Source organism: Bombus vosnesenskii, unplaced genomic scaffold (genome assembly GCF_011952255.1).
Source record: "Bombus vosnesenskii isolate JDL3184/JDL3185 unplaced genomic scaffold, Bvos_JDL3184-5_v1.1 scf7180000013336, whole genome shotgun sequence".
Taxonomy (NCBI): Eukaryota; Metazoa; Arthropoda; class Insecta; order Hymenoptera; family Apidae; genus Bombus; species Bombus vosnesenskii.
This window is the reverse complement of record NW_022882974.1, coordinates 648,369-673,429: the sequence shown is the minus strand read 5'-3', so window position 1 is coordinate 673,429 and position 25,061 is coordinate 648,369. Positions and strand designations below refer to the sequence as shown.

At 33.6% G+C, this 25,061-nt stretch overlaps 1 protein-coding gene across 1 annotated transcript; it reads right to left on the bottom strand.

Annotated features, from left to right (window-relative positions):
* Positions 1-1,058: 1,058 nt before the first annotated feature.
* LOC117235975 (sex peptide receptor-like) lies at positions 1,059-22,930 on the bottom strand. Its single transcript, XM_033498514.1, has 4 exons — positions 22,401-22,930; positions 18,967-19,213; positions 6,842-7,231; positions 1,059-1,436 (listed from the first exon to the last, which is right to left on the bottom strand). The coding sequence occupies exons 1-4, from the start codon at positions 22,722-22,724 to the stop codon at positions 1,231-1,233; spliced, it is 1,167 nt and encodes a 388-aa protein (XP_033354405.1). The 5' UTR covers positions 22,725-22,930; the 3' UTR covers positions 1,059-1,230.
* Positions 22,931-25,061: the final 2,131 nt, after the last annotated feature.

The following is a 25,061-nucleotide window of genomic DNA, read 5'->3' as shown; positions in this document are numbered from 1 at the left end:
CTTTCAAAGCGTCATCTGTTCTTATAATTATTGGACTAACATACATAAAAACTTTAAATTATTACATTCCAAATTGATTTCTTTCAATTTCCGTGAATTGTAGATCAAATTCTTTGATATTAATTTCTCATGTGTATTAACTTTTATCTGGTAAACCTTTTCTTTTAATGTTGTTAAAAATCCAGTGACATGATGTTTGGTGATTTTGAAAGCCAATGAATTGATTCTCCTCGGTTTATCTATGATTAAAGATAATTCTCATTTAATTATTATCATTATTTTGTATTTCTGAAATAACATTTTTGTAAAGTATTATTATATTGTGTTATTGTATTGTATTATTGTATGATATTTTTCTCTTACCTTCAGTTTTTTCTCGTAGAATATGCTGGCACAGCTTTGTGGGAAAGACATTTTGTATGTAAAAACTAACTATTAAGATCCCTACACACTTTCAAACGTGCCGCGATGCACGCAGCGACACTTAGATTTCAAGAAATCTGCATCGGTTTCGATTTATCTCCACATTACCGAATGTTCTCAGTTTATGATGCGACACCAACGCAGAAATACATATGTTGAAATGTTTGGTTATTTTTCAATTCCAGTATCAATATTAATATAATAGAAGGTATGTTCACAATAAAAAAAATAATAATTTAAGGCTTAAAAGAAATGGACAAAAACATGGTTAATTGATAGAAACAGATTTTCCAATTCCGTGTTATTAAAAGAATTAAAAACGAATGAACTGAGTGATTGTAGATATTTGCGTATGGATAATTCTGCTGTTTAACATCTATTAGAAAAAGTACGCCTAAAGATTGAAAAACAAAATAAAACGATGGGAGTCTGCTTTACATTATATTTGTTATCCGTGCCGCCCTCTACACATTGAAACCTGCACCTCAATCGGATACTAACGCAGGATTCTGATTTCTGTATCGATAAAAGCTGCTTCTGATGCCGATTCTCCGATACCGAACTACATTACAAGATGTATCATGAAACCTAGGTGTCGAAGCATGTCACAATATGTGCATAGAGGCCTTTATATGACGTTAGTGTCTATTTATATTTGTTTGTGGCCATATTGGCGAAACATAAAAGAACGAGTAAACACTAATTTTATTGTTAAATTATTTTACTTATTTGAAAATCACAATCATCAGATGTTCGTTTGGTAGACGAAAGCATCGCAGCAGGTGGAGTCCACCACCTCCTTCTTAACTATACTTGTGTTACTTGCGTCACTGTGTGGTTTGTGCCTGTATTTCCATTATTTTCTATACAAATCTGTTTTGCAGTGCTTCTGGGGATTTTACAGTTTTTGCAGAAAAGTTCGTTAAACGTTTTCCTGAATTGTCTACTCATCGTGCAATATAGTATGAAGTTGATAGCTGAGTTTACAAGCGTTAACATATCTATAACATCACCTGAAAATTGACAAATTCTTCTGTTAATATTTCTTACAATATTAGTAAATACTTATATATATATATATATTATATGTCTTATATTACAAAAAATATTTTTCACGTTTTTTATACGATGTGTCAGTATTTTATTAATTTTAATGGAACGTTATTATTAATGAAAATTTATTTATATTGTAAATAAATTGTGATAATCGTGAATATTGATAATCGTGAATCCCTTAATAAAGCTGCCAAAATGTTTCACTTTCATTTGTTTTTCTGTTGAAGGTTATCTAGTGAATATTTCACGCGCTTTTAAATTTTTCCTAACTGTATGGCGCTGTTAGTGCTGATCAATGGTCTATACTCCTTTGTGTCAAAGTGACGATAACTCTCTTTCATAGAGGTAGAAAATCAATTTTTGTGTAAAAAGTTCTTTTTTTCTCTTCGACTATATGTTATTTTGCTATTCTATCAGACATAATGTTGATAAGAAAATTAATTACTAAGAAATTCCAGGTAATCGTCAAGAAAATATCCGAGTTAATTACGAAGTTAATTACTAAGAAAGTATTAAACAAACGTAGGGTAATGAATATCGCAAATTTATTCTCTGAATATTATAATTTGATAATATTATATTCAATATTGTGAATGGTCTTCATTCGGTGAATAATAAATAATAATATTAAATTGTCCAAATGTTTCTTTTGTTTTATAAGGATATAATAGATGCACAACATTTTTTGTTTCATATTATTTTATTGAATGTATGATTTTATTTTAGGTATGATCCATTTTGTTCTGTTGGAACAATAAAATTATACAATATAATTCAATAAAACAATATACAACAAAAAATGTTGTACATTCATTGTTTCCCTATAAAACGAAGGAAACTTTTGAGGCAACCTAATAATTAGTCCAATTCATAGAAATAAATTTTGTACTAATTTAAGCAGAATAACATATGTTTAATTTGTTAGTGTAAAACTTAAATTCTTCTTACCATGCAAGTAATTAAAATGATTTTCGTATTTTAATCATTTCGTATTTTAATCATTCGTTGGTGAAAATAAATCTTCCTTATAGAAATAATTTTTAATCTATACATAGTATAGTACTTTCATAAAAATAACTTCTCATGTATCTATACTGGGTGTAAAAAGTAAAAAGTATTCGCACACTCTCTAGAACGGAATAACTTTGTTTAAGATTTCATCAAACGACTTAAGTTTTTTTCGAAGTCAGTAAAACATTTTTCAACAAAATTGCGATTGGTCAAAGCGGCGAAGGGCACAGTAAAAGTCACTTTTTACAACACCTTTCTATCTGATCCTGAAACGAAAGCTTGAAAAGGACATTTTATGGATTTATCTAAGTCATATGTATCTTGAAAATTTCATCGAAAAGTCTTTACATTTATTACGGTAATAAACTGTATATGTATAACAGACATAAATCTGCGAAACGTACTTTTTAAATTTTCATTCTACAGGTTCGGATCCAAATGTTGTGAAATGTCATCTTCGCCATTTTTATCGTCACTCCAACCAATCGCAATTTCTCAAAATTTTTTTTGCGTGCCATCTAGTAAGCTAATTCTTCTAAATTACCAACTTCTCAAAGCAGCTCAAATCCAGCTTTGTTCCAACGTTACAAAAGATATTCTATTTTAAATATGTATTAAATATGTATATATATATACATATATATATGTATAAATAATTTTCTAATAGCTTTTGCGGATTGAAAATTATTGCATAATTCATTCGATTATGTCTTTTTTATAATTCTTCTGAAGGTCGTTTTAAATTACTTTCTTTATATAATACGATATAAAGTGTGCTCTCAAAACATTTATTAATTAGAATCGTAGATAATACAATAAAGTATCTAGAATTTCATAATAATACTATCATAAGGCGTATCAAATACATCCAACATTTTAAAGGATCGTATTTCTTTCAATTATACCTACAGATATTAAATTATAGTATTAATTATATATACGCTTTTGAAGTAAAATACAACTTCCAGGATTCATTTCACTATGTTTATCTCTTTGAACACGTATTCAAATATTACTACAGATAATCGCATAAAAATATATAAAATTAATTATTGCATAATTTAATTAATTATATTTTCTTTATAATTCTTTTTGACGTCGTCTGAAAGCATTTTTTTAAAATAATATGACATAATAGGTGCACGACATTTTTTGTTTTATATTATTTTGTTGAATTATGCATGATCCATTTAGTTGTATTATTACAAAATGGATTGTTTCTAACCTCAAAATGATTTTATAAGGAAATAATAGATGCGCAACATTTTTTGTTTTACGTTATTTTATTGAATTATATATTTTGTAGTAATGGAACAAGATCATACACAATTCAAAAAATAATAATACAACAAAAAATGTTGTGCATCTATTATTCCTTGTATTTCCATGTACTTTGTAGTAATAGAACCTGGTAGGTAGGTATTTCAGTTTTTTATCCTGAATAAATTATGTGCGCAAAATATTATTTGTTATTATAGTCGATAAAGCATATACTTTTTTGTACTGACTATACTTTTTTGCACTTCTCCAATTTATGCATTGGTTTCACTGTTGTACATTCAAATTAACCTGTTAACTGCGGAGTTTAGTTTCAAAAATCTCTTATGAGGTGCGTAGTTAAAATGAAATTTTATTGGAAATAAAAACCAGCGCAGGGCAAATGCTGCTATTATAAATTTCACAAAGTAAATAAAACAAAACGATGAAGGATTACATTTTTATTCGATAAAAAATTAGCAATTCATTGTTGAAAAAGGTATTTTTATTAAAAACTTAGAAACTGCCAAGAAATAATAAAATAAATCACTCAAAACGATTCTGGGAATAGCCGATATACGTAGGAAAATACACAAATGGGGATGCATTGGGGAAAATAATCAACTGAATTTATAAAAATCCACACACTATACGAAACATAACCGATATACCAAAGAAAATAATAAAGAAATTAAATTTTTTTTATAAAATACATAATAGTTTTACTGGAAGTATAAAGGAAACATAAAACTAAATATCATTTATATTACCTTTTACTAAAATTTCGAGTTTGTATAGTAAAAGGTAATCTTTTATTTTACACGACGAGTATATACATCATCCGCACTGAAATAAAGTTTTGTTTTGATGTATACACCCATCGAACGCGGTTATAACTGGTTAACTATCTTATAATTAAATGACTATAGTTTACTTAATGTGAAAGCAATTAAGATATTTTAATGTTTCTTTAACACTTTCCATGTTTGTCAGCCATCCTGGTTGGTAGACTTACGGTGGCAGTATGGTGCAGATTAACTATGGGCATAATCACTTTACTGACCGTTAGCGGTTCAACAGCATACGCACGTCCGACCGGCAACTCAGGTGCAGATTCTCCCTGTCGCTGGCTCTGTTTCAGTTTAGACTCTCCAATACCTTTCTTTTTATCCATCGCGAACGGCATGTTTTTCAAATTGGTATAAAACTGTGGGAGCTTACAACGCAACGCAACTGACGCAACTGAGTAAAGTATCTTAGTACTAAATAACAAATTATTGCACAAGTAATGAGAAAGATTGTCAGCGACAAAAAGTTAATTAATAGGCTATCAGTCGGTAAGCATCGGCGACAAAAAGCCAATTTATAGACTATCAGTCGGTAAGCGTTGGCGACAAAAAACCGATTAATCGGCTATCGGTCGGTAAAGTGTTAAGTGAAAATGTTATTAGACCTCATCCTAGTGGCAATAAAAGACTACAATGTCAACAAGAATTGTTCTATTATAAAATACCTATCAATGAACTTTTTCTGACATTTTAATAATAAACTAGGAACTTTTTTCAACAAATCAAAGATAATTTATAATCTATCTACTCGCCAGACATGAATTCCCTGGAGTGTACCATTCGAGGGATTCTCGAGGCGGTGGTTTGCTTTAATCCGTACAAATCGGTGGAGTCGCTAAAGCGTCATTTGATGAAGACATGGAAGCAAATTGATCAAAGTACGGTGCGTGCCTCTATAGATCAATGGAACGTCTCAGGGCTTGCAGCGACGCAAACGAAGGAATTTTCAAAAACAATTTCATCTAACTAACATTCTATGGTATTCTGATTGTTATTATGTGTTTTCTCATTTTTCTTTGATAAGATTTAGATATAAACAACTCTATCGCGACGTTGCCAAATTTGCAGTTTTTACGTACCCTGTATATACGTGCCATTCAAAATTCTGAATATTTCCATTCGTATAGTCGTTACACAGTGACGAGGAAGATTTAACTTATCACGAAGAACAAATTTTCAAGATTATACAGGATGTCTGGTAAGTGGTAGTACAACTGATGATTCCGCTTTTTTTAGAAAATCAAGTTTGAACATCCTTTCGATACACGTGCACTCAGACAAGTCTCAATTCAGCGAAGAGTGTTTGTTCTTGGAGGCAATGACGAAGATCATCGGATCACCAGTCCATAGAAATTTAATTAAAAGAGCACAATTACGTGTGCAAAAGCATGCACATCATCTTCATCAGTTTTTGAATGAATAAAATAAATAAAATTGCTGACGATTAAGCACTTTCTTTTATTCTGTGTTCTCGTCATTCAGATCATCTGGAATTGCCAACTATCGGTAAGAACGTTTACCCATACGAACTTAAACGATAAAATTTTATTCTTTCTTTCCAATCTATTTTTTCACATAGAATCGACGCCTGTCACTCACCAGACACCCTGTATAAGAAAATATTCGCGTACTTGGGTTTTTAACTTGAACTGGTAAAACATAAATCCAATTACTTTGGAATTTGCTATATAATGTTACATATGAAATTTTATAATTAATCGTATCTGAATTTGTAATTAGACTGTAAAATTGCAGGTAAAATAGAGCATACTGGTCGTTGAGAAATTGATAGTTACTAAAGTTATATTGGATATCTAGTTTGCCAGATGTGCAATCAATATCTGCGTTCATATATACTTACACAGCTACTAAAGATAAACAATTAATTTAATGAGAAATTACCATCGTTACAATATGGAAATTACATCCTCTTTATCGAATATTTTAACATCCAATACGAAAGTACTTTCCTGGCTAAATTGTTTCTCATTCTGGCAATAGAAGGCTTTGTCGCTGTGACATGTAAAAATCGTCAAAATAAATAAATGTAAAATTCTCTGCAAATTTGACTAAAAAATAAAGCTAAATTTTATAGTGAAGCTAGAAAATAAAGCCAATAGAGTTAAATTCCAAAATGTTTATCCACGATTGTACAGTCAGAGGATTCAACTTCCAGTCAGACTTTCTGTTGATCTTTTATTTAGAACGATAGAAAATAAATATTCCATGAGTTTTGGCATACTGACCTAACATCAAGTAGCAAGTGGAGAAGAATCCTGGACCGAGAAGCACGCTGAAAAGTCCGAGTATTCCCTGTGGCAATTCTGTGAGTAGAAAGAGCAGCAAGACTGCTAGCAACATCATTGTAGTTCTATCTGTTTGTCGCTCTTTGTCCCCTCTTCGGCAACTTTTCTTTTTTTCCAGCTGTTGTTCTTGAATATTGGTTAACTTTCGTCTCCTTCGCTTTGCTTCCAATAGAACTTGCAGAAGCTTTAAGCTGACGATCGTTAGGACGAGGCAAGGCAGAAGTTTTATTACCACGCTATAAATCCAGAAATTTAGTTCCTTCAAAATGTCATGATTTTCTGCCATTTCCGTCAGTCGAACAAAGTAAAGGGTAGTGTTTGTTGTATTTCCTATTGAGAAATATAAAAACATTTTTCGTTGATCGAACCAAGTAAATGCAGCAGTATATATATCGATTTAAATGTTGAAAGTGATTATGATATACATTTTAATGGCTACGATAAATTTTAAAATATCTCACATTTTCGTCCCTCATTAGTAGGCTGCGGATTTTTATGCATTTATGCGAAATACGAAGACACAAAACTATACAGAATGCGTATAATATACAAAACTACATGGAGCAGCCGAGATAGGTAGAGTTACAGTTTTTGATAGGAAAACCAAATTTCTGTTTAAATTCTGCTTCGTCAGTTTTGTTTATCTATAATCTCGTACGCAAAAGGAAAAAGTGACTGACACGCTCATTAACGCCCACGCTAAACTCCTGTATTTAGAAACGTGAAACTTGAACAGTATATTCCTTTTATGACGTAGGCATAGTATTTTTGGAAATACGAACCCTAAAAGGCTAAAAGGAGATGACATTTCTTTTTTTAATGTGATATCCATATTTCACGCGTGGTTTCAGTTGGGAACACGAATTTCGACGTATCACGTTAAAAATAAACAAACACGTCTTTCAGCGTTTTTCGAAATACATACAGGGTGGACAATATACGCGTAACTGAGTCATTTAAAAGTCCCGCCATTCTGGAACGATGCGATATCTTTCAGCGATTGTTCTATGAATATGAATTGAAAAAAAGAAAATTGTTTGAACACTTTGTCGAAGTAATTCTTTATCGAAGTGAAGTCGATAACCATGAACCTTGACAATATCATCCGATTTAACTGCACTAGACATCTTCTTATGAGATTTCTTTAGAAATAAAGTGTTTGCCAATAGACCAAATACAATGGAGCCGCTAACAGACGCTTTTCGAGAAAAGATAGCCGACATAGCTTTCGAAACGTGATATGTAATACGATATGAAAATACGATTGATCGTATTTGTTGTAATTGATCGACTTCGTACAGCGTCTGGAAGCGGATATTTTTCTGATGTTGTGTTCCATACATAATTCTCAAGTATTATTAAATGACTTGTATTGAAAAGACTGTTGATTTTTTATTCTGTTTAAACATAATTGACAATTGTAAATTGTTCACCGTGTATGTGTATCTTTTTTTGTCAGTATCCCAGAGTGTTTACAATTTGTTCCAGAAGGATATTCAGTATGTCATAACAGGATAGAAGCATGTTCAACGAACACGCCTGCCCCTTTGGATGACGTTTGTACAGAATTACGTTTACGCGTAAGTATGTTTCACTGATAATTTTTTTTCAATAACAATGAAAATCAGTCAGCTAGGGCAGAGTCGTGTAGTACCTAAGTCATTTGTTACGTCTTAGGCTAGAGTGAGTAAAGAAAAAATTTCAAAAATGATTTTACAGTATAAATAGAGCTTGGTGAAAGAAAAGAAATTAATTTTGTGAAATTCAATGATAATAATTGAAATTTTGCACAAATGAAAATGTTGTAATTTGTAGGAAACGAAAAATTGTCGTCCAGTACCGACCGATTATTCGATTAGTAGATGTTCCAGCCTGAATGATTAATAACGTTAAAAAAATGAGATTTAGAGGTTAGAATATACGTTTTTATTCAAATTGTATTCTTACATATAGTGTGTCTGGCTTATCTCGAAACGCATAAATATCTGGAAAAACATGAATTGTATGAAAAAATGTTTCGGACAGAAAATCCATAGCATGGGGGAGCACGTACTGTATTCTTGTGTATTTGACCTTGCGATGACCTCCTGTGAAAAACATATTACAGTTTTTAGGTTAACACCTCCGTCTGGTATTACAACATATTCTTGTAGCTGACATTCGAACGTTTTCAAAACACTACGAAGTCGTATCTTTTGCACTATCCGCTGTCAACTTAAAAAACAAATTCGGCGGAGCAATACGAGGAATCGCCTAACCTAAAAACGATTGCTCGAAACTGACTGGTTGTTTTGAAAAAATTAGAAAACTGCGACCTTGCGTTTCGGCAACGCAATTTCAGTAGCAGCGTTATGAAAAGCGCCTTTACGTATCCCTGTAATGTACATTGAGTAGCGCTAGTACCGGCGAATAGATCGAATTTTAAAGTTCATATCTCGGTAGCGAATGATGCAAAAGACACGAGTTTGTGGTGTTTTGAGAATATCTGAACGTCTAACGTAAGCATATGTAATAAAAAATGAAATAAAAAATAAATAATATGAAAAATATGAAATAAAAAATTTTAACCTGGCCTTCGCAGGATGATTCGAGATCACCACAAGGTCAAGTACTCAAGAACATAGCACATTCTTGTCGATATTGCGCAATTTTTTGTGTCATTTATGTTTCTCAAAATATTTGTCTGATTCAAGATAAACCGGACACATTGTATATCACAAGGAAAATAATTAATATTCTTTTGATGTGTGCACTAGACATGTGACCAGTCATAGCGTTCGTCATTTTTGGAATACTGAAAGCCTCAGTAGCCTGCCCTGGGTCATTTTATTTCCGACGATTAGCTTCAAAGCCGCATGCACACTCCGCTCTAGCCATTTTTCTTTTTTCTTTTTTGGAATTTTAGACATTTTCTGCATGTAACGGTACAAGAAAGAAAAAACGAACATCTTCTAATTTAATTCCACTTGTCAACAGATTGAACTTCCAGATAAAAAGAATGTGGTCCGTACTGGGCGACATCTGATCGGCCGGTAATGGACGACAGTTAAACGTTTGGTATTTGGCTACAAACACGTGAAAATGTTTTTAATTGTAACGTATTAGGTTAGCCCAAAAGCCTCCTTCGTTTTATAAAGAAATAAAATACTAACATTTTTTGTTTGAATGCAAAACGATAGCCAAAGGACGACTGAAGATAAAGACGACAACATTTGGCACATTAAGTTTCACGTTTGAATAAATATTATCAGATAAAGCAGCTGCGTGCAGATAGCGAAAGACACTTTTGGGACAACCTAATATATAATATACAAATAAGATTGCAGAGCTATTTTATGGCTCGTAATTACACTCTGTTAGACTACATATGGTATACACAGCGGAAAAAGACCATTTACTTACCTGGACAATAAAATATCAGTTTTAGAAAATAACTTCTAACATTGGGAATTTCAATTTATACAGGTAACGTGTCAGAATAGCGAAAACGATGAAATAAGCGTTAGAGCTACGAAACATGTTACACAGAATTGTTATATCCATCTGTACGTTCAAATAAAGTGCTAATATCTTGTGAAAAATGTCAGAAATAATTTTAGTCGATATTACATAGCAGTCGGTACTGCAGGACTCTGTCCTAGACATATATAATATATTGTTCATCCTGGATATATCTCATAGCTCACGTAGGAGTGAAAAACGGGTACGTTTTTTTCTCCAATGATAACCGTATCTCCATATCGGCTAAAGCTTTAAATTCGCCAGTCGACGAACAAACTCAGCTTATTAAAAATAAACCATCACGTGCTCGAGCGTGTTCACACAGAGGTTGATAAACATAAATCACTAGAGAAACAAATACTGCGCTAGCGAAGCTGCGGCGGACAGCTGGCAAAGATATAAATCTGCATAAAGATTTGCAATCTGATAAGAAGGAACAAAAGCAAGAAGTTGACTATTTTAATACATGTCTTAGCCACTAATACATGACGTAATAAATAGTTACGATTATAATACACATATCGTCGCGTGGTGTCGATAGTGGCGCGACTGAAGAAATGTAAACTTTAGAGGAGAGATTTCTTTTTAAATTTACAAAGAAGTCTTCGTGATTCATTTCCACAACATCATAAGACTGACTTAAAGCAAGACAGAGGTTAAGATTGATAGCGGTATAAGTGGTAATTCCTTCGTCTGACGCGAAACTGATGGAATTATAAATATACCGTTTTGCATAGTAAAAATAGAACCACGGTGTAGATTTTCTATTCAATAGAAGCAAGATTGAAATATTTTTAGCTGCGCCACTGTCAATGCCACGCAGCCATATTAGTATTCTAATAGTTTAGATACGCAGCAAACAAACTAACTTATCGACGTCGTAAAGTTCTATTTCCTCAGCCTTTTAAAATTCTAGGTAATATACCGGGCGTATGTGCTGTTTTCTATTTCTTTTCTTTCTCAATTTCTAGTTTAAGTTCAAAACTGTGATCGGAGACGATCGCAGCATCTTTGGTCAGAGCCGAATGTAACGCTACGATCGATCCTAGCCACAATGTGGTTTATCCCTTAATTACAGACTACTTGTCCCTGAGAGAAATTTGAGATCGTATTTCATTGATAAAATCTGACTGAGTTTGCAAGTTTCAGCATTTCAGTAAACCGTAGAAATCCATAATAAACAAATCGTATATATCGGTAAAGAAAATCTGTTATGTTCGATTCATTTCTCTGACATAGTAGCGATAAATTAAATTTCCGAGTGATTTAAGGAACGAATAGTTTAAACTGCGTGCCATCAAAAAAGTTTTTGATAATTCTCATTGACTCGTAATTCGTTTAATTGATTTTTAATTGATTCGGAATAATTTTTAAATAATTTCACTTATCGCTTTTGGCTTTTTATTAATTAGTTTGCTTATAAACATAAATATTATATATTTTCATGCGTTGTAATTCTGCCAAATAAAACGTACTGCGAGTATTTGAAATTACAACTGTGTTGCTTGTGTTTCTACTTTTGATTGGATTGAATTTTCGTATATTTATTTATTTATTCGTAAGCATAAATGTTTCATTCGCATTTATTGTAATTTAGCTGAGCAAATATTACGATTTTTTAAATTTATAATCGTGTCGTTTCTCTTTTTACTTTTGATTGAATTCGATCTTCGTGTATTCGATTATTTATTTGAAAATACAAATATTTCATTCCCATTTACCGTAATTCAACTGAATAAATATTATCATTTTTCAAAATTGCAATTGCGTCACTTTTATTCCTACTTTTCATTCGATTGAATGTTCATATCTTACTTCTGACAAAGCAAAACATTTTTCCGAATTTAACAGTGTTCCGGATATGCAATAAATGTTTGGAGTATTAATCATTTTTGTAAGTTGCATTCCAAAGCCAAATAGCCATTTTCGACCTCGGCTCACTTTACTGAAGAAACAAGGGAAGAAAACAACAGAGTTGAATAAAAAAACAAAAATCTATGTAAAAATATTATTACTAATAAACATTATTGTAAATAAATATTATTAAAATTAATATTATTAACTTTGCACGCGATAGTTTTACGAACGCGTCTTTAACAAAATTTTTGGCAAGGAATTGAAATGAAAAATTGCACTTTTACCAACGTAAGAAATTTGTTAATGAATTAGAAGAACACTATCGAAACGAAAACGACTCGAAGAATACAGCAGGACTAATTTTAATAGTTATTGATGAATAACCTTACCTTCTGTATATTAACAATTTTATTTAAATATGCATCCAATCTTTTTTTTTTTTTTTTAGTTTTAATTTTCGTGATAGTAAAGAAACATAATGAATATTCAACAAGTTCGTTAAACTAAATTTTTATTACATTCTATCTTTTTTTTATCTTTGCTTCCTGACTTTCTAAATTGTTTTCGGGCACCTTTAGCTATTAGCTTATCGCTAAGCACGAAAGCGATCGTTTTACATCGCCGTATTAGTTACCATATTCGATATGCAATATCGTAATAGTAGAAAACGTTCAACATGCGAAGTGTCTCGAGTAAATACGTAACGTACAACGAATTATTTACATACGCGAGAATTTGTTATCAATGATAGTAAAATCTTTGATCTTTCGAAGCTCGACAGCTCTCTTCGTGCAGATGCAAATTCGCTGCTAGCTACTTCGAACGAGGAAATAATAGCCCCTTTCCTTTTGTACAGATACGTAGCATCGATTCAAGCAACTTTAAATAGATCTTATACTGCCATTTATAACGCTCGTTTCGAACGTATAAGTAAAATATATAAACGTTTAAATGTGATGGGCAAAGACGTACAGTGGCGGGCTAAGTTTCTGTGCTGTAATCACTATACTGTACTATACTGTAGCTAGTCTTGACAAGAGTCAAATTTGAACGAAAGCAATTTACGGTGCGAACGGTGTTCGATAAAGGGAGACAAATATGGTTTCCTTCAAATTTTATCGTAAAGATTAATCATAAATGAAAAAGATCAAGAAGCTTGTAATTTGCAGCGAACGAAAAATTATTGTAGTTAGTAGATTTTAAGATCTAAGTATTAACTGCCAACGTGTAAATTGGTAAAAAGCATTTAAACAGAATAGAATTTATTTTTAAGCGCGTCTACGAATATCGCAAGTAAAACGATCGACACTTTCTTGGTCTTTTCGCTCTATGTGAACATAACCTATAAATCTGACGCACTGCGTTCAATCTTGGTGGAATGATTTCTTGCAAACGGTGCACTCAGCGACTTATTCATTGAAGTTCAATTTCCTCCTTGGCGAGCTATTATTTTCTTTTTCAAGCTTGCTTCCTCTCTCGGAGAGACTTTGCTTATACGAAAAGATTTAACAAAATTTGAACGCTACTGGCCGATTAAAATGTGGTGGCCACTGTACGACAAGCATATGGAGAAGGTCTCAGATTTGACGTGTAAAGTAAACAGCAAAAAACCGAGGAATTTATGTATACCTGGTAGTCTAAAAATAATGTACGTAATATGGCAAAATTATTTAATTACCGAGAAAATAAAAAGTCATCTAAGACAAATTAGAACGTCAAACATTAAACGTCTTAGAATTCTGATAATACAGAAATAATAAGGGAATCTCGGAACGTTTTGTTTAGCTGTACAACTTACTGTCCTTTAAGTGTACAGTACTTCATTTGCAGTATGTTAATTTATATTTTTATTTACTACAAATCCTCGTTGTATTCTTATCTTCAGTTAAGAGTCTTTTACGATGTTATTAATTGGAAAAATTATGAAAATGTTTTGGAATCTCTTTGCCATGAGACAGGACAATAAAGTTTCATATAAGACACTTCGCATAATTGGTTACACGATATTTTCCCACTAAGCGAAAAAGAGGTGTTGAGATCAAACTTTAATAGTAGAAATTGCTCATAAACGTTAAAAAGCTTTCAATTGTAGCATATATAAACATCATTAACGTTATTAATTTATACTAATGTAAAAATCTCTTTCATAAGATTAATAACATTACTAACAAGAGTAGTAAGAAAAGAAAAAATAAAGACGTTTGAAGAATAAAATGCTTTCATGCTATCTGTTGTTTCTGTAGTATGTTTCTTCAAACGCAACGTACTGATTAAGTAACTGGTATGAATACAAATAAGGCGTTCGTGATACTACTTTTATGATCGTCGGTGAAATGGAACAAATATCTCTTGGCCACTTTCTGGAGTAATATATTTTTAATAAGAATATTAAAATGTAACGTGAATTATGGATTTTTTGATATTGATGAAAATTCAGAAGATTTAGGCATTAAAAGACTATATACATAATAGTTACGGTATAATAGTCTGATTGGAAAGAAAAATACATTTCTACTTTGTTGATTTACAGCCACATCTTCAAAAAAAAAAAAATAATTAGGTTCTATGGGAATTGACATCATGAGATTATTCAACTTTTTCTGTATCATTTATTAACACAGTTAACCTTGCAAGGAATACACTTCTGGATAAAAAGATAATATCGAATGATATATAGTAGAACCTCGATTATCTGAACGCCTGTTATCCGAATTTTCTACTATCCGAACGATCCATTATTGGAACATGTTTCTCTGCGAGAATTTTTGTTAACGATCGAGCAATTTAAAGGACTGCTATTATATAGTGGCATAGGCTCGCTTAGGCATGAAATGTGTGATACTAAGAGGAGCACGAAGTAAATTAGCTACACTGAGGACACCACACAGGAAAAAGTGAAAGATTATATTATAACAGACGTAGAAGAAACTCTATATCGAATACAATACCAGGGTTCGGTAAATGTGACGACGCCGACATAATAGAATGCTTTCAATGTGATGAATCGTCTTCAATTGACCGTGATACTGACGTAATGTGCGCTTCGAGTAATGTATTGAAACATGAATAGAATGGTAATGACGATATTCCTCAACGTTTTCAAGTATTTGAGGCTTTAGAAATAGAGCTAAGATGGCAAGTGAGAGAAAAGAAATATAACTTTACCAAAATCTGATAAAGAAATTCGATCATTTATATTACTATTAATATTTTTTTTTATTTACTATTTTGTTATTAATGTTTATGTTCCTTTTCAAAATACATATGATATATGACGATGAACATCAGGAAAGTAACTGTTCCTTATACGAACACCTATATCCCCTATTTCGGATAATTGAGGTTCTACTGTATAAATTTCGGGTATCGTTGAAATACCCGATATAGATTTCACCGACAACTATTCATCGACGCCAGACTTGACCTACGCCAAACTTGACCGACATCATGCATGACTCACACCAGACTTGATTCACATCATGCTTGATTGACATCATACTGGATTGATATCAGAACTGACCGGTATCAGACTTGATTTACATTAGAATTGACCGATACTAAACTTGATCCACATCAGGCTTGACCGATACTAGACTTCACTGACATCAGACTTGACAAATAGTAGACTTGACAGCAAACTTGATCATCATACTGGATTGATATCAGAACTGACCGGTACCAGACTTGATTCACATTAGAATTGAGCGATACCAAATTTGATTGACATCAGAATTGACTGATATCACACCTGATTAAAATCAGGATTGACCGATAATAGACTTGACCAATAAGAAACTTGACCGACACCAGACTCGATTGACACCAAACTTGACAAATAACAGACTTGACCGACACCAGACTTGATCCACATCAGACTTGACCGATACTAGACTTAACTGACATCAGACTTGACAAATAGTAGACTTGACACCAAACTTGATCATCATACTGGATTGATATCAGAACTGACCGGTATCATACTTGATTGACATTAGAATTGAACGATACCGAACTTGATTGACATCAGAATTGACAAATAACGGACTTGACCGACACCAGACTTGATCCACATCAGACTTGACCGATACTAGACTTAACTGACATCAGACTTGACAAATAGTAGACTTGACAGCAAACTTGATCATTATACTGGATTGATATCAGAACTGACCGGTATCAGACTTGATTGACATTAGAATTGACCGATACCAAACTTGATTGACATCAGAATTGACAAATAGCAGACTTGACCAACATTAGATTGATCGATACTAGATTTGATTGGCATCAAAATTGACCGATAGTAGACTTGACCAACACCAGATTTGATTGACACCAGACGTGACAAGTAGCAAACTTGACAAACAGCAGATTTGAGTGACACTAGACTTGACCAATAGTAGACTTGATCGATAAGAAACTTGACCGACACCACATTTCACCGACAGTAGTTTTGGCCAACAACAACTTTGACTAGCAACAACTTTGAAGGGTAACAGCTTTAACTGATTGGCAGAATTAACACAGAAAAGTAGGAGAGGATTGTTACTTGTGTAGGTTTAATGCTGCAGATAATTGATAGGATTAAAAAAGTTGACCTAAACCTAATACCACGGATAAGCTGGCTAGCAATTAAATATTTTGGTTTGATTTCAATTAATTTATGGTAAGTTTGAGTGTAATTTTAACACAAATCAATATGAATTTCATGGTCTGCTTTAGGTTTGTCTTTGGTCTAGTCTTTTTAATCTGGCCACCGTAAGGCAGCCGGCCATCAATTATCCGCAGTAATAAATCTACGTGAATAAGTAAAAATCCTCTTTCATTTCCCTGTGCTAATACTGCCAGTCAGTTAAAGCTGTCGTCGGCGAAATCTGGTGTCGGTGAATAGCTGTCGGTGAAATTCCTGTCGGTGATTTCAATGGAACGCATAAATTTCATCTTTTCATGTAATAATGTAATATGCATACTGTGTACAGTTACAAATTTGGTTTCTGTAATTTGTGTCTCGACTTATTGAAACAATTCGTAGATCTATAAAAACATTAAGACGTCTACTTAGGAACGAAAATGGAGATTAAAATGTAACTGTGATTCGTAATAATGCAGCTTTTAACAAAACCTCCATTGTTTCTAATTACTGTAGTCGTTAGCAAAGAATTATTTCAGACGCTAGATTATCTTTCCTTGAGTCGCTATTTCAATCCATTACCATGTACAAAACAGCGTTGTCTTTGTAAACATTTTGCCTTTACAAACAATTTACCTAAATCATTCTCAACAATTATTTATAAAAATATTTACAAATCTGAGGAGCTAATACGAGAGTATATTTTCGCGTGGAAAATATGCTTCAACGATCTTGTCACTACGCTATTAAAATCACCTGCTTTCAACTTTGCGCTGTTGTATATTAGATCAAGACATTTAGTGTAATAAATTTAATTTCAAACAAATGCAACAATAATCGTTTCGTAATTGTCGCTGCTCATTCAGTTCATGATGCTATTTTATACATTTGTGTGACGATGCATCTTTGCTACCATCTCTTTGTATACACGAAGATGACAATTTAGTAACCAAAATTATGGAGACGATGATACGTAAACTATATTAGTATGTAATTTTCAAATTTATTTCTCGTTTACTCCTATAATGCTTTCTTGATTTTGTTTTTTGTAAAGAGCAGCAGATTGCGTTTATATAGCTTTTTTAAAACATTTATTGTCTCTAAATATCTATAGCACACAAGGTGTCTCATTTTAACCGACCCACGCAAACATCTCCTAAATAACACCTTATTTGAAAAGTTTCCTCACGTAAAACTTGTTCTGCTTGAAGGGGAACATTTTAGGATGATCACCAGATTTGTCTAAGTGTTTCTTTAAATGGAACTATATATTTTTTCGGTACACCGTTTGATGCAATTTTCAATCCTCTACGAAAAAGGCATCAAGGTACTTGTATCTGAAAACTAGCTTAGTTTAATAGTAATTTCGTCCAATCGAGCGTATGAACGATAAGGAAAGCATTGCGCCATCTTTCCTTCTTTTTTATACCATAAGTGTTACAAGATTAGAGTCGAAATATCTTTTAAAATAAGCATATTCCCATCCAAGTATTTGAAACTTTTCAACCCACCTGTTAGACTTTACAATCGCCGAAGAAAACGTGTATAAAGACAACAAATGGTCTGAAATTGCTTTAATGCTTTCTTAACGTCTAGGTTAATCGAATACCAGAAAAGATTATTATTAAAAATCACAGTTGCAATTTCGTATTTCATTTTTATTTCTAAATAGATATTCGACTATTTTATCGTTTCGTCTTCTCTTCCTCGCGAATTATTTCGACAAATTAAGCGATAAATCGCAGAAATCAACCGTGATACTATATCGAAGATATTAATTTAGAAGATAATAATCATACTTCGTTCCTTCAACGTAAGAAATCACACGAATATATTGTTAAGAATCGAATGATAATATAAGTGCGCTATCTCTTTATCCGTGATTGTAAATCATGTTAATCAGACGATCCATCCTATATAAAATATCTTATTAGGTGTAAATCTAATTTGAATTTTTCTTTCCAAAGGCGTTCGTATTTAAACAGCGTTGAGAAAATATTAACGATAATTAGTCGTTGATGTTTCGCCGAATAATATAATACAAATTCGTAAGTGACATGCATAAAGTGCTACTTACCGATCAAACTTTCATTTCGAGACTTTATGCTCATTCCATTGGAATCCAAAACTTCTACTTGCTGTCTTACTTCTGTCGTGATATACACGGGTATACAAAGCACAGGACAGAAAATATAGGCGATCGAAATCGCAAAAATAGTTCTCTTGTAACTACACCACTCTCTGTTTTGTTGCGGCCTTGCTACCGCCACGTATCTCCACACAGCCAGTATCAAAGTTAAACAAATTGAAATGGTGTGACAAACCTGTGGATATTACATTGGAACTCTGTGAATTTATCTGCATTGTTGTTCCTTTTTGTTAAATCGATATTTTCCAATTACGAATCGTATGCTTATTTCCTCGATTGATTTACGTCGAAGAGAAAAATGTTTATGACAGTAACATTCGCTATAAATACCGAGCAAACTTCCACGAGTTCTACTTTTTTCCTCTCTGTTTAAATCACAGTGAAACTTTGCAGAACATTGGTTGGTTCCAATGCACGTGGTAACTGCTTTGGTTAGAAAAGTTGGGCTAAGTATTTTAAAACTAGTCTACTGCTAATGCTAGTGTTTTTACTAGTTTATTACCAACACTAGCATTTTGATACTAATATATTACCAATACTAGTAATTTTAATATCAGAGTCTGATTTGAAGAAAATGAAATTAACATGAAATAAAATAAAGATAAATAATGTTGGACTGCAATTTGGTTTTTAATTAAAGAAGAAGGCAAATCCAATATATTGTATATTGGATTGATTGGTGTTCAAACATATAGGTCGATTCTCATCAAACAAAGCAAGGAAACGACGGTTCAGAAAGAATGCGATGAGCCATAAATACCAAACGATTTTATAGGTCACTAGTACGATAAACACATTGCATTATTTAACACGTATTTTCGAAATGAAATTTTAATTCCATATGACAAAATTACCTCGAACCCACGTATTCTGAAGTCAGCCTCAAGTAAGTTAAATTTCTACCAAATGTTCTAATTTTGTTTAACTATGTACGTGATACACAGACAACCGGAAAAATTTGCAACTTTCCTCTTCCTTCCTTTTCCTTCCTTCGTAATAATAAATTGTTACGTTTCGTGGAAACTTACAGTAGGAACTGCAGCATCCGAACACCTATTATTTCGAATATTACACTATCCGAACGTTCTATTAACGGAACGATATTTCTTGCTCGCGTTCTTTGATATTACACGTATTTTCTCTAATTTCCTGTTACTTTCCTATTGTCTTAATACGAAACTAATACGCGTGTAATATATTGTGTATAGTGGGATCAACGAGAAATCGAGTATCGAAAGGAAAGGGAAAGATACTCGAATAGTTATAAAAACGTACGGAAGTGTTGCCAAAACTACAAAAATTTACAACGTTGGTAGACCTGTAATTAATGGCGTCAAAACCAGGTGTTTCAGGAAGAAGTAGAAAAACCTTAATGCACATGAAAAATAATAAAAAGTAACAAATCAGAGAAAATGGAATGCCAGTATCTACATATATATTATACGTAAAAGTTTTGGAATGTAGATAAAAATTATTATCAACGTTTTAGGTCCTTGTGTTGGAAAATAGAAGATTATAGTGAAAGTGACGATGCGGAACCTCTCTATTGAGTTGTACGGAAAGTTCGTTCCGTTTTTCAGTTTCAGGCCATGAACGCGTTTTCTTCTTTACGTGCATCGTTTTCAATCAATGTACGCACCATTCCTTTCGATAACTTTTCGCCTTCCGTGTGGTAACTTGGTCATCCTATTGGTGTGCAAGTGCTTAGTCTTCCGAAGAAAAGAAACGTTCCAGTTCGTTTTTCCAAAGAATGATAAGTTCTTGTCGTTGAGGTAGTTTTATAACAAGCGAGACAAGCGATAGTCTGAGCGTGCAAGATCGTGAAAATATGCTACACGCGATAAAATACCCTATCCAAGTTGCATCATCATTTTTGTCGTGTGCCGATTGACGCATTTGATCTCGCGTTTCCTTGGTGAACCATGTTCGAATTTGTGCCAGATCAACAAGAAACAAGTCGTTTCAAAAATATTCGTTTCACATTCGACTGTTGATTAATCGACAATATTAGGCTCGACCAATTGAATTGTGGTTAAGGACCATTGTCTAAACTCAGACCCATCTCGCTAAGAAAAACGGAAGGAACTTTATGTTCGGCCTAATATTTCTAACAAATGTTTATGGCGTTAGAAGCGTTGGTTTGAGCCATATACAGTAATATACTGTAATTCAACGTAGTTCAATGTATTAACAAAATTTGATGTAGTAGCGAAAAGGATATAGGATTCATAAATAATTTAAAAAACATTACACTTTTTCGTTTTATAAGGAAATTCAACATTCTTTGTTTTATATTATTTTATTGAATCATGTATGATCATAATGATAGAAATAGAATAGAATGAAACACAATTCAACAAAATAATATAAAATAAAAAATGTCATGGATTATTTCCTTACAAAGCGAAAGAAACTTCTGGGATAACCTGATATTATTGATATTGAAATATAGAATAATAATGAAAAAAAGACGCGAGTTCCATTACTCGGAATTCGAACGGTTATGCCTCCTCGTTAGTTCGGATACTGCAGGTTCCACTGTATTTTATTCGACACAATCATTCTTCACTTTGAGGCTTTCAAATTTTCTAACAAATCATCGACATTTTCAGCGACGAATTTGCCTATCGGCTCATCAGACAATTCATAGAATTTCCAGGCAAAGTTATCTAAGGAACAGGAACATGAAGTGGAAATTCGTATTCTTAAAAAGAAAGCAGTTTTAGCTTTCGTTAGTTAACTAGTTTCTTGTTATTGTTTAATTTGAATCGTCGTCGTTTCAAGACGCTGCTCTCCAATTTATCCATCAAAGAGCAGAAAACGATGAACGATTTCTTTTCAAATGGAAACGAAGCAAATGCCACGCTAATTTCTGAAATCTACTTGGCAGTTACCATCAGTCGACGACAAATAATAACTTCTCGTTTTCGCACGTTACGGAAATTCGTCGAACCTCGTAAATTCTTCGTGCAACCTCAATCAGACTGGACCTTATTTCTACAATCAACAATCGAGCAAGCCAACTGCCATTCTTTTCAAGATAGAAAAGCTATACTGTTCCAAGCGAGGAGCCAATTTCCTCCGCTGGTTAACCACGAGCCTAACTCCATGGTTTATCATTAGATCTCGAGCACGCGGATCGCTGTACTTTACGATATATACAACAATTCGGCAAATGCGTTTTTCCTACACAATTCGAGAAACAGACGCGCGTTCTGTCGTTCGAAAAGTTATGTCTACCCATCATCAATTCGCGTACCGAAGATTACCCGACATAATCGAACTTGCAAGCAAAAGCAACTTCTTAATGGAATCTGTTAATCTCGATGTTAATTAATTTAATCGTGTTAATTGTCCGTTACCTGTGCGAAATTCGAATGGAACAGCACAAAAATCGTCCATCCGTAGGTGAAGGTGTCCCTTCTTGATCGCCGATACAAATAGAGGTGAAACGCGTACGGAATGTAATCGATCATGACGAGCAGATCAGCCACGGCCAATCCCGTTAAAATTATATTGGTTGGTGATCGCATTTCCCGGCGAGTCAGGACAAGAATGTTTAAAATGTTGGCGATCGAACCGAAAATACAAACGAAAAGAGAAATCCAGCCGTGCAGCCGCGAGTAATAGGAATGAAACGACGATAAATCGCAAACGTAGTAGCTGGTCGATGCGTTGAAATCCATGATCGTCTGAAATACACTAGCTATTCTTTTATCTCTCTCGTCTTTTAACGGCCCTCGTCGTTGCTCGTCTGCCGGCTGGTCTTCGATAAGTAATTATCCTAATGGGATATCTTCGATGATCTTCGATGTTCGAGTGTTCTGCTCGCAACGGTAATTCCGCGTAAACGAACGTGCTTCTTCTTCCTTTCTCCAGGTACAGAAATGTTTTCCGAGGGAAATCCCTTAAATATCACGATATCGATCCTTCGAATTTCGTCCTTCGAATTTGCCCACAAATTAAGACGATAATGAGAAAACGAGAAAAGAAAAGCGATACATTTTTGTACGTTTTGCTAATGCTGTTTAAACCATCAGGAAGAAAGAATTAATCATTAAGATGAAATAATTAGGAACATACGTATGGACGAGTATTTCTGGTAGTTTGCGTTATTGTTAGAAACTTTTTCTCTCTGTCGTTTATTGTTCTTTATCTTTAGAACGGTGCACAGAGTTATTTGAAAATTTGTTGCACTGCTGTGCTTAGTCCTCGAAGAAATCCTCTTTGGCCTTCCTTTACGACTTCCGTTTTTTTATCCTTGAGACTTTAGAATCTGTCGGGAAATCGCCGCTTATCCTTAATGATGTTCTTCGAATCAAAGGAAAATTAAGACTCTGTGTGCTGGTGGATTAGTCAGCAGCATATTTTGCAATTTCGATCTTCTCATGGGAATCGAATGACGGTTCGATCGAATCGAACAGTTTACCTTTCATTTATATGGCCGTTTCTATTTTCAAATGCGATTTAACATTTCGATCGTGCGCTTTCAAGAAAGACACTGGAAAATTCCTCTCGTTTCGTACGATTGTTCTAGCGAGCACATTTAACGGATCGACAGTTTTTAATTTTTTATTTTCCCTTCTTATTAACAAAACGCAACTAAAACGCGAACAGTTAATACACTACGATTAATTTAAATTTTCATTTACGTAATTAAATATCTTTTTTTTTTGTTTCTCCTTTTATTTTGTAGCTGTTGTAAACGATTGAAATTTAAACCGAATGGAAGACACACAACGAGATGCAACAAGCGAGCAGTTGGAGAAACGAACGATGCAACCGTGACGAAGAACGTCGGAACCGAGCGACGTCGGCCAAGCTAATGTCGCCGCGACGCTATCCCATGTTGCAGCCGCCCCGAAATTTTAACGCAGACGCAGATCATTTCCCTGTCTCTCGCTCTTTCTCCCTTCCTCTTTCATTCCGATTTTCTCTCTTTCCCTTCCACCCTTAGTCCTCTATTTATCACGCGATTCATCTACTTAATAATTCTTTGTCTTATTCTTTTCTACATTCATATATTTCCACATGGGCACATTCGTTTACGCGTGGGATAATTGCGCCAAATTTGGAACACCTGATTTTAAGAGTGGCGGCCCAAAGATAGAAACATGAAACTAACGTTAACACACCAGGGAGTTAATAGATATTCGTGCGTTAACCAGTAACCATCGCAGAGGACAAAGGCAGAGGAAAGGACAACTACTTTGTTCACACTATATACAGTTTTTTCATAAGAATTAATTATACTCTTTTGTTAGTTCGTTTTGTTTCGCCTTGGCCTGCAAATATTCAAAACATCTTAACATTCACGAATGCATTTTAGCTATCGCTAAAATTGCAATTTAAACAGTAAATTCGCACGCATGACGAGTATACTCGTCGTAACACAAAATAGTGCCGTTTCTTCGTGACGAGCATACTCGTCGTAACACAAAATAGTGCCGTTTCTTCGTGACGAGTATACTCGTCGTAACGCAAACTAGTGCCGTTCCTTGGTGACGAGTATACTCGTCGTAACACAAAATAGCGCAGTTTCTTATCGACGAACATACTCGTCGTAACGCAAACTAGTGCCGTTTCTTCGCGACGAGTATACTCGTCGTAACACAAAATAGCGCAGTTTCTTCGCGACGAACATACTCGTCGTAACGCAAACTAGTGCCGGTTCTTCGCGACGAGTATACTCGTCGTAACGCAAACTAGTGCCGTTTCTTGGCGACGAGTATACTCGTCAAAAACAGCTAACTGGCTAATAATTAATTGAGGGCAAGAGCCAAAGTATCTAGATGTAAGAAATATAAAAAATGTCCAATCTGGCGAGTTAAAAGAATGGTATTTAATTGATATGGAACTGCTAGGAAATTTGCAAAGAAATCTCAAAGAACTTTATTTTCGAGCGAATATCTGAACGAAGAAGGAATATTTGTTTAAATAAAGAAATCAAATGTACGAATATGTCTTGTTTTTTTATCTTATATTATATCAAAGCAGTGCAGCACCGACCAAAATTAGTTCTG